An 11,555-nucleotide genomic window follows, 5' to 3' on the forward strand; every position below is an offset into this window, starting at 1 on the left:
AATTACAAAAGATAGGCATTCTTAGGCCTCGTTTGAACTTGGACTGAACTAAGATTAACTCAGTTCAATTTAATTTTAAACTGAGTCTAACATCCAACTTTCAAATCATTAAACTCATTTCAACTCAAAACCTCTTTATACGTGAGACCCACAACTTTTTTCAACTCAACACCTCTTTACATGTGAGATCTACAACCTTTTTCAACTTTTCAAAAAGAAAAATCCTGAATGTAACCGGACGAGGAAACCGTTGGATAACCGTGTCCTATGTGACACTAAATAAAACGGTAACGTTTTACTTTTTCAAAACATTTAATTTTCCTTCATTTCTTCTCCGCGTCTTCATCCTTCTCATTTCCAACTTTCAAACACAAATGCTCCTCAAGCACAAAAGGTCATTCATCTTCCCCAAGCACCGTAAAAAATCAACCTTCCAAAACTTTTCAAAGAATCAAAAAAAATATCTGAGAATCCAAAAAGAAAGCAGTCAATATTCTTTTACAAGTTCTATAATTATTTATTTATTTATTTCTTGTTATTAAACTATGTCCAGTGTTCATCGATTCGAAAACTCTGAACGTTATTTTCAAGTTCTCAACAACTGCAGAAAATACCCAAATGAATAATGATTTTATAAATAATTAATTAATTTCGTTGTATTTAAAACTCTTATTCTGAGTTCATTAATACCCATTTTTGTTTTTCTCTGTTTTGGTTTTGACGCGAAATTGCCCAAAGGGAAAAAAAAACAGCTTGTTCTCCCTTAATAAATAGTGCAGAGCAGAAATAGACGAACCTCCGTAATCATAATCCTCAACACACACGTTTTCTTTGAAGTGGGTTGCGAACCAAAACTCAAACGACTACAATGCAGAGCAGCCTTTTTGGGTTTTCTATTGCATAATTCTGAATTCTTTCCTCCTTCCCTCGTGTTTCATCTGTTTTTTTTTTTTTAAATATATTGGCTGATGTGGCAGCCAATTCCCCAACGATTTTGCCGCTCGGTTGCATGTAGCAAAGCTATTTCAGAAATACATATAAACTCATCTTAATATTCAAACACATCTAAACTCATATTAGATGGATCCCACAAAACTCACTCTACCATCTCAATTTATCTCAACTCAATTCAATATCCAAACGAGACCAGTAAAACTTGCTGGAATAGTATGGAAGAGAGAGTTGGACTTGCATTTAAAAGAGCTTGGTGAAGTAATTCACTCAGTTGCTTACCATCGATGCACGTGAGAAAATGCTTAATGAGCTGTTAGATGAATGAAGTAAATGCCACCAAAGTCTTAAAAGTTCAAGCAATTTCCTGAGTGGCCTCTCCAAAGTTCATCAAGAAATGTCAATAAAAGAGAAGAAACAGAGTAGTAACGAAAGATAAAAGGCCAATTTTGTTGGTTTAGACAGCCTTAATTTGACTGTGATAATGAGTGAGAGAGATGAATAAGGAACAGCAGGTACCAGTGCCAATGTGTTGTAATTTTTGGGTTATTAGATCCTAATTTCGGGTGCTTAAAAGGATTGTCGAATGATTAAGATGCAATCGGTATACTTGAAAAAGGGCAGATGTATCTTTGATCTCCCTAGACGACATTATTATTCTGTTTTTCTCGAAAAATCAACCAAGGGGGCCTAGACCACCTCCAGGCCTGGTAAACTGCATCACCAAGGAGGTGAATAAAAGTTTTGAGATTACCTTCCATCCCAGTGTCAAGCCTGGTCTCAAAGGAACTCCCCTCCTACCAATCACTGACCTAATGTTGGAAGGATACTGTTGAAAGAGTTTTACTACTTGGTGGTGTATAAACGTACAGTTATACTGTGAGAACATGATTTTTGTTAAAAATAATATTAAATATAGTCTTAAAATGTAAAAATCCCCTACACTCTATTTAAAAAAAAAGTGAAATCTACTATTAAAAAATAATTTTTTTCATGTGGGTTTTAAATTTATCCATTTTTTCAAAAGGAATGCATGGAATATACAGAGTTTCGTTTGGTTACACAGATGAGATGAAAAGAAAGTTAAAAGTTGAATAAAATATTATTAGAATATTATTTTAATATTATTTCATTTTGAAATTTAAAAAAATTGAATTCTTTATTATATTGTGTAAAAATTTGATTAGATGAGATGAGATGAAATAGTTTGTGTAATCAAACAAGGCCTAGAATGGTAAATAACATTTTTTTAATGATAACTGATGTGATAAACTTATTCGTTAATAATATGTTTGACGTCTCAATAACTAAGCTTGTAAGAGCATTGGCAATGGTCGAAACAAAGTTATTGCCAAAATTTGGCTAAAACTAGAGGTTTTGGCTAAAGTCAAAGCCATTCAAGATATTAATCACATTGGATTTTCCATCCCAAAATTAAAATAATAATAAAATATTATATATTTTAATAATGATATTTTTTAATATATTAATTTTTCCATATTTTGCAACTACACTCCACATGTTAATTAATAATTTAATTTTTACTTAAATTATTGTTTTCTGACTATTTTTTTCTCAACCTAATATAGCCTTGTTTAGCATAAAAAATTGAAAAAATCTGAACATAATCTAGCCTAGTCAGGAAAAATACGAACATAATCTGAACATATAAATCTGTCCATTCCGCTAATGAAAGTTTAGCAAGAACTTAATATAGCTATGAGGAAAATCTGGAGTAATTTGTCCAAGATAAAAACACAGTCTATAGCAAACACATTTAGAAGGAAATCTGTCCATACATAGAGATCTGGACATCTAATATTTTTATAGTACATGCAAAGAGACCATACATCAACACTTTGCTAAATCAATCATACAAAACATATCTGAAATTGAAGATCCAACCCAGCATTCCACAAAAATTTAGAAGCAGCCCACACAGACTACTCATCCATTTACAAGTAGAATATCATCCATGTCAAACACAAAAACCAATCGTCCATATGAGCCAAAAAATATATTGTCCAGATCTCATCCACAAAAGAAGAACAAGCCATGAGAAACCAAAAATACCAGATCTTATAGTTGCTACCCAGCCACATGTTTCTCCAGCCCACATGAGGCTGGGCAGCTACTAAAATCAGAGTTTAAATAATCTGTCCATCCAGTTACACACCTTTATGAGGTGTGGATAGAGATGTAGATGTACCTCTGAAATGGGACTTCGATGCCTCATAAATTTCCCTTTGAATATTAAGGAAGTATTTTTGCTACATGACATTCATGCCAGTAAGATCCAATCTCATCATCTTCATCTCAAACTTTTCCTTCTTTAGTTGAAATTCTACACATTTATTGCGATCTGCCTTCAGCACAGCTGCTCTCCACTCTATCATACACAGGTGTCTCACCTCCGTCATTCGAGCTAAGGCCATGTTTTATTCCCAGGACTTCCGCTTCCTCTTCCTTTCTTTCTTGGTTTTTTTGCCTAGAAGTCTCTCACCAAGAACCTCCACGTTCTCCTCCACAGAGTCACCGGCAACTTGACTTTCTTGCTCAATGGTAGGACGTTTATCGTGTGGCCTTCTCCACGTACAAAGGGTCACAATGTGCTACTGCCATTTGGGTTGGTGTCTCAAAACACACCAACAGTGCTCCATTGTGAAATTTGCATTCTCCATCTCTTTGTACATAAGTTTTGCCTTCTCAATATGAAAATGTGAAGGAATTTTGTTAGTTTATAAACCAACTCTACAAAATTGCATAATTAAAGGAAAAGGCTACATACATTGACTTGCTCTATTGCAATGAATCTATCTGTGCTAAAAATGCACAAAAATTATTTGTGCATTTCTGGATCGAGGACCAGCGATTCATCAAAGACACTGTAGAATAGTTCACAGTGTTTGGTTTTTTAATACTCATGATAAAAATCTGAAATTATGTCCCACATTTGAGTGGATTTTTTATCAGTTGAGCCAAACGGAGACGAAAATGTTATCCTCCTTTACAATTAAAGATGCACATCTTTAAATGTTTTTTGTGGGTGGCATCTTTTCACTGTCAAGGGGGGTTGCTGGGACCACAATATTAAAATGTTACGTATACGTTAGGGTGCTATTATAACTTTCTCCTCTACTTTATAAGAGAGTGGTGAAGAATGGATCATCATCGAATGGTGTGTAAGGAGTCAGCCATGAACATATAGTAATCCATGAACAATTGGAGTAGCCATGCAAGCACAATGAAAAATAGCAATTGGAGAAGCTATTTCAAATATGCAAACTCACAAACATTTACTCCTTTGTACTACCTAATTCATGTAAATTTACTTGCCCAACTCAAGCTTTACAATGAAAAAACACCACTATCATGCATACAGCAGACCCTACTTTGGAAGTCCCACCTGCCATGCCCAAAACAATACAAAACAACCCACAAAACAAATTCTTAATAATACAAACAAATTCATGACCAAGAGGGAGATTCTGAACAAAATAATCATATTATGCAAACCAAAACACAGTCCAGCTGAGAGAGAGGTTCTGAAAAATGACATAGAAATCGAGCAAACCCCCAAAACGATCACATATGTTTTCCCAACTACCACAAGATTTAGACTAGTTCAAGCAAACAAACACTTCCACAGAAATAGAAAATTAAAGAATGGATGCAAAAAATTTACCCTTGTGAAGCACAATAGAAATCGAGGGAAGAAGACTTTAATCGAGGCAGTCTAGGGCAAAAATCGAGCAACCAATATCCAACGTTCGTAGTTGTTACAGCTGTCGATTTCCTCTTGCAATGGTTGAAGACTATCCAAGCTTTGTGTTCCTCGGCGCAGAGAGAAAAAAAAGGCTGGAAAAAAATGAAACGAAACTGAAAGAAAAAGAAAAAACAGAGAGAAGGGGAGGGAGTGAGTGTTCCGCAAGGGAAGAGAGAAATGGAGAGAAAAAGAAGGGAAGGGAGAACGGAAGAAGGTTCGGCAATGGAGAGAAGGAAGAGGAAAAATGGGGGTGTCGGGGGTTATGTGAATGTGGAAAGGGGGTTCGACGAGAGAAAAGGAAGATGAAAAAAGACATCAATCATGGGGGAACTGAAAATGAGGGAACTAGGATCTTGGAAGGAATTTGAGAATAAAAACTTGCTTTTGGAGATGAACAATGCGACGCCAAACTTGGAAAAGAGTTTGGAGTTACTATAGCTTAAAAGTGGAACTGAAAAGTTTTGACTAGACCATTTCATTAATTGTTAGGCAAAATTTGGATATGCATCGGCAATGTCAATGCTCAAAGTAGAGATCTAAAGTGCAGTTTGGATAATAAGTTGAGATGAAATGAATTGAGATAAAAATTAAAAGTTGAATAAAATATTATTAAAATATTATTTTTAATATTATTTATTTTTTAAATTTAAAAAAATTAAATTATTTATTATATTTTATATAAAAATTTAAAATAATTATAATAATTAAATAAGATAAAATACTTATTGTATCCAAACAGAATAAAGTCATCTCACCGTACATCCACCTCATCTCACATCAGCATTGACGGGCATCTCTCCTCCTGAAGACGGCATCCTCAGTTATTGAATACCACAAAGATAAAGATAAAGGGGACGTTTCCAGAGAACACAACAATACAATTTGTTGCTCCCTTAATACTCTTATGCTAGCAATCCCTTTTTTGATAAGTTACTCTTATGCTAGCAATCACAACCGGCTCTTACTAACTAGAGTGCCATCAATAGGACGAAATCTGCAGGCATTTTTTCATTGTATATAACACGATTACATAAAATTCAAAATCCAAAAAAAAAAAAAAAAAAAAGAAAATAGAAATGGGAATCTTAGGTAAGGGATTAGAGCAGCAAGTAAACACGCAAATTATTCATCCAGTACCAATAAAACATGCAATAAGAAGCATAGACATGGTAAATCATAGATGCATCTTAAGATTGGGGCTTCTCCCACTTGAGGGGCTTCACAACCTCCCAGGTAAAGTCTGAATCATCTCTTCCGAAGTGTCCATAGGCAGCAGTCTTCAAAAATCTACCATTGCCTCCCCTCTTGAGGTCCAGGTTAATAGTTATCATTCCAGGCCTGAAGTCGAAGGTCTCTTTTACAAGCTTGAGGATCTCCTTGTCAGGAATTTTTCCGGTCCCATATGTGTCAACAAAGACTGACAAAGGCTCAGGCACACCAATGGCATAAGAGACCTGAACGAGGCACCTGCGAGCAAGCCCATTGGCGACAATACTCTTGGCAGCTTGCCTAACAATGTAGGCACCACTCCTGTCCACCTTCGTAGGGTCCTTTCCAGAAAAAGCACCACCACCATGGGCTCCCCAGCCACCATAAGTGTCGATGATGATTTTACGTCCAGTGAGACCTGCATCACCATGAGGGCCACCAATGACAAATCGGCCTGAAGGGTTAAGGTGGAAGATGGTCTTCTCATCAAGGTACTTCTCAGGGATGACAGGCTTGATAACATGCTTCTTAAGGTCAGCAGCAATCTCATCGTTTGTGACAGTCTCATCATGTTGAGTGGAGATGAGAACAGTGTGAACACGGACTGGAACCATGGCACCATTGTCATTGTAGTACTCAACAGTCACTTGGGTCTTACCATCTGGTCTCAACCAGGGGCAGGTGCCATTCTTCCTGACTTCAGTGAGGCGAGCTCCAAGCTTGGTTGCAAGGACGTGGCTAAGAGGCATATATTCAGGGGTCTCATCTGTGGCATAACCGAACATGTGTCCCTGGTCACCAGCACCAATCTCCTCAGGGCGCTTGGTGAAGTGGCCGTGGACGCCCTGGGCAATATCAGGGCTCTGCTGCTCAATGTTGACCAGGACCTTGCAGTTGTCGGCATCGAGACCGACATCATCAGAAACAAATCCAATAGCTCGGCATGTATCACGGACAATCTTCTCATAGTCTACGTTGGCCTTGGTAGTGATCTCTCCAAAGACCATGACCATGTTGGTCTTGGTGCATGTCTCACAGGCAACCTTGCTGTCAGGGTCCTGAGCAAGACAGGCGTCGAGCACCGCATCAGAGATCTGGTCGCACAGCTTGTCGGGGTGACCCTCGTTGACGGATTCAGAGGTGAATAGGAAGGTCTCCATTCTCTTGAGCTACATATCAATAAAAATACACTCTGAAACAACTTAATATGGCAAAAAGGAGCACTTATCACACAAAATGTTCGCTTGGTAATTGAAGAGAGGTCTAATCAAAATTGACGGATATAGAATTCAGAAAAAGGTATATCCTTTATGGTTGATAAAAGTTCGTTACCCTTCATGCGAACAGATAATAAAATAAGGGAGAATCCTAAACCAATGTTATCTTCATGAATTCCAGAAAGTTTACATTCGCAAAAAGATCAATTATAAGAGGACCAAACGTATCAGATTCCTTAATCAATCCAAAACCCCAAGGAGCAATATTGATCTCAACTACCACCATCCATGACCAAATCTACCGTGTCATAAAGCATAACTTGTAATTCTAGAACTTCATTGAAGCAATAAATTTATCAACCAAACAAAGAAGCTGAGCCCTCGAGAATTTAAGAAGTTTGACAAAATACAGTCTGTTACATAGTGACCTGCTTCATCTCTTGTGGGAATGTTCCAACCCCAAAAGAAACAGAGACCCCATTGACAGATCTTGAAAACATGGTAAAATCACGAGAGACTGATACAACTCAAAAGTTGAGTACCGAAAACGAAAAAACACCCCAAAATGAGAGAAACACAGGCTCAAATGGCAAAATCAATAAGCCATGTTCAACTACAGACAAGCCACACAATCCGATCTGCCACAAAGTCTTACAATGTTGCGAGTCTTCGAGATCCTTTAAAAAAAAGTATCCAAACCCAACGGTAAACTAAACTCTCCCACACATACTCTACACACAGCAAACGACCAAACTAAAGAACATACTCCGCAGATCTGCAAACGCTAACAGGCAAAACTAAGAAAACCCAAATCCAAATGCCCCTTTCAGAAGCGAGAGAAGGGTACCTGTAGGTTGTGGGTTGGAGCAGATCTGAAGCTCGACTATGGATTCGTGTATGAACTGCGCCCAAACAAGCGGAACTCGACGAGTTTTATAACCTCACAACGCCCGCTATTTATAGACCCAACAGCCGATGCGACCGGTTACCGGACTGTACGCTTCGTGATTCCAATTTATTTATTTTTTTCATTCTTTTCTCATGTATCGAGGGAATCTCGTATGCTGTGTAGGCGGCGTTATTAACATTTTTTATATCATAATCAATTACTATTTATTACTTTATACTCTATATTTTATAAAAAATATTTATAAAAAAAATTATTATAAATATAAAATATGAGAATGAATAATAACTGATGTATAATATTTCTCTTAAAATTAAAGTAAGATTTGGATAATTTTTTTATCAAATAGTATAAAATAAAACGATAGAACCAGAATCAAATTTCTCACCTTTATATAAAAAATGGTAAGATTTAAATTTTAAATATATATTTTAAATCAACTTATACTAAATAAATACATTATAAAATATATTATATACACCGACTTAAAAATAAAATTTTTATTTCTATAATTGTTAGGGTTTATTTCATACCCATTGAATTGCTATAACCTTCTAATTATTTCATCACAGTCAATTAACAAATTAAAAAATTAGATGAAAATTTTAATAATTTTTTTTAAAACCATAAGAATTCACGTATAAGTATCATTTTCACAATTCTTCACACAACTTTATTTTAAATTAAGAATATTTTTATAAAATAATTTATAAAAATTAGGTCGTTATAAAATTTAAGTCAAAGTGACCCCCTCCCCTCTCTCTCTCCCTCTCTCAAAAGCTTTCACCTAACATGAAAAAATTCGACAAATTTAAAATCCACATAAAAAAAATCATATTTTTTTGAAGAATTCTATTTTTTTCAAAAAGAATATGCAACTTAGAACTGTATCTAGTAATTAGCATTACTCTTTTACTATATATTTATTGAATTTGGTATTTTATCTTTTTAGGAATCTAAGTAAAGTGGATTCCAAATAATATATAGTTGCCTCAATAAATTTTTTAAACAACATTAATTGTTTAATAAAACTACAGTGCCAATTTCATATATTCATCTCTCTTACAATTTAAACTTTAGAACTCGGTCGAGAAACTTAGAGATCACTTGGACCCGTTTAGATATTGAGATAATATGAGATGAGTCTAAATGATTTGTAAATAATAGTAAAAATTCTCATCTCTCACCTCAGTTATATAACATATATATTACATCAACATTTCTTTTAAAGTCCGACAAAATATTCAATTGACAAACCGAAATAACATAATATGAAGTTAAGAAATTTGGAGAAAAAAATAAAATTATAAAACTCAAGAGTGCTTAATTTGTCCCAGGAGTCGGGCTACTCTATCACTCAGAGTAGTCCGCTCTATTTAACCAATTTGTGCTTTTTAAATTTTTTTTTATATATTTTTTAATATATTTAAATATTTTAAAACAAAATCAATATACTTTAAATTACTTCTTTAAATTACTACACTTAAAAAAATCAATACAGCCACAGGGGAATAAGGAATCAGTGCCGTCGGATTTTGGTTGGTTTGGGGGTTGGTGAGAAGGAAACGACAGTTTGCCTGATTTTTTATAATCTTGACTGCTAATTGTGCTATCTCAGTTAGCTATTTACCGGGAAACACCGGTTGATTCACCTACCCTAACTGGTCATCCGCTTCTTAGCTTGAGCCGTTGGCTTGGGCTTTTTACGGTTTTGTCCATTTTCTTTGCTTTAATTTGTTTTTAATCTGGTAAGTACTGACATTGTAAGTTTTTTGACTTTTTGTCCCTTTAAATCCACTTCCCTTTTTTCCAAGCTAGATCAATAAATTTGGCTATAAAAATTAAAATCCATTAAATTTGGCTCCTGCTCCTCAACCATCATCCAGCATGTATAGTTAGGCGTGATCTTAATTAATGTATTTATATTTTTCTTTTTCTTTTTCTCTATACATTTTTAACATATTTAAATATTTTAAAAAAACAAAAAGATAATAATAATCATTTTGTTAATTATTAAAAAAATTTAAAATGCACGAATGATCAAATTCAGAGAACAAAAATATGAGACAAACTAATATTTTCCTTAAATTTAAGATTGGTTTGAATTTAGAGATGAGATGAGATGATTTTAAATGAAATTAGAAAAAAATATTGTTAGAATATTAGTTTTTAATATCATTATTATTTTATGATTTGAAAAAGTTGAATTGTTTATTATATTTTGTATAAAAATTTAAAAATATTGTAATGATGAGATGAGATGAAAGACTTTATGAATTCAAACGAGACCTTATTTTTCTCTCTATCCTCCATCGGAGTCCCAAATGCGACTCCATTTATTATACCGGGAAAGATGTGGATTTAATTTAAGACTAAACTATCTTGAGCTAAAATGTAAAAGGAAAAAAGAACTCAACATTTGGTTCATACGGATACTTAAAATATTTCAGAATATCTATGAATAATAATTAAATAGTTTATAAATAGTATTGAAATTGTTTGAATTAAGATATTTCATTGAGATTTGGAAAATGGTGGAGAAAGAGTTAAAATATTATTTTAATATTATTTTTATTTTAAAATTTGAAAAAAATTGTATTATTTTTGTATTTTATTTACAAGTTCGAGAAAATTATAATGATTAGGTAATGATTAAATAAAGAAATTGAAAAATTGAAATTGAAAAATATTTTGTATTTAAGTAATGTTTGAGAATGAAATATATGAGAATACCTAAGAATACATGTATATACAAATAAGGCCTCAGAGATATTACAATATATGTGAATATCCCAGGATACAATTTACTGTTCAATAAATATTACGAGGGCTATTTGAAACAGTAGTGCTACTATGCCTCTTCAATTTGCTCACTTGGTGTGCCCCTAGTGCAAATTACATTTTTTTTATTTTTTTATTTCAAACTTATTTTTAAACATGTCTAAACATTTTTTTAAAAATATATCACTACACTAATAGTCACTTCTTTAACCATTAAAATATAACATTTTAAAAAAAATTAAATGCATGAGCCGTCAAAATAAGGAAACAAATTGAAGAGACATAGTAGCATTATTCCTATTTGAAATATCTATTTATCTCCTACTCTAGTGATCAATAAAAACCCAACAATAAAATTGGGAAAGAAAGTCGATGCTAGATGACAACTATACTAATTTTAATGTATTAAATACCTCTAGGGTATTTTAGAGTACAAGAGAGACATCCACATGAAACAAATCCTATAATACTTACTGTTGTTTTGTGTTTTTCCTTAAAAACATTAAATCATCTATCAATTATGTTGGATATGAAATGAATTGGGTTAAGTCCATTGGAAGCCAATTATCGAGAATAAAAAAGAGATAAGATAAGGAAAAAATAAAATCAAAAAATAAGATAGAAAAAAGATAAAATCAAGATATAAGATAATAAATAGATAAAGCGAGAAATGTGAAAGTGACGTAAGGCAAATGTGACTTGATTACTGTAAAGAAGGAAAGAA

The 11,555-nt window shown here is 33.7% G+C and overlaps 1 protein-coding gene across 1 annotated transcript; it reads right to left on the minus strand.

Annotated features, from left to right (window-relative positions):
• Window positions 1–5,700: 5,700 nt before the first annotated feature.
• LOC109000474 (S-adenosylmethionine synthase 1) lies at window positions 5,701–8,089 on the minus strand. The gene is made up of 2 exons (XM_018977345.2): window positions 7,991–8,089; window positions 5,701–7,095 (listed from the first exon to the last, which is right to left on the minus strand). Exon 2 carries the CDS (start codon window positions 7,084–7,086, stop codon window positions 5,905–5,907), a length of 1,182 nt encoding a protein of 393 aa, XP_018832890.1. The 5' UTR covers window positions 7,087–7,095; window positions 7,991–8,089; the 3' UTR covers window positions 5,701–5,904.
• Window positions 8,090–11,555: the final 3,466 nt, after the last annotated feature.

Source organism: Juglans regia, chromosome 8 (assembly GCF_001411555.2).
Source record: "Juglans regia cultivar Chandler chromosome 8, Walnut 2.0, whole genome shotgun sequence".
Classification (NCBI taxonomy): Eukaryota; Viridiplantae; Streptophyta; class Magnoliopsida; order Fagales; family Juglandaceae; genus Juglans; species Juglans regia.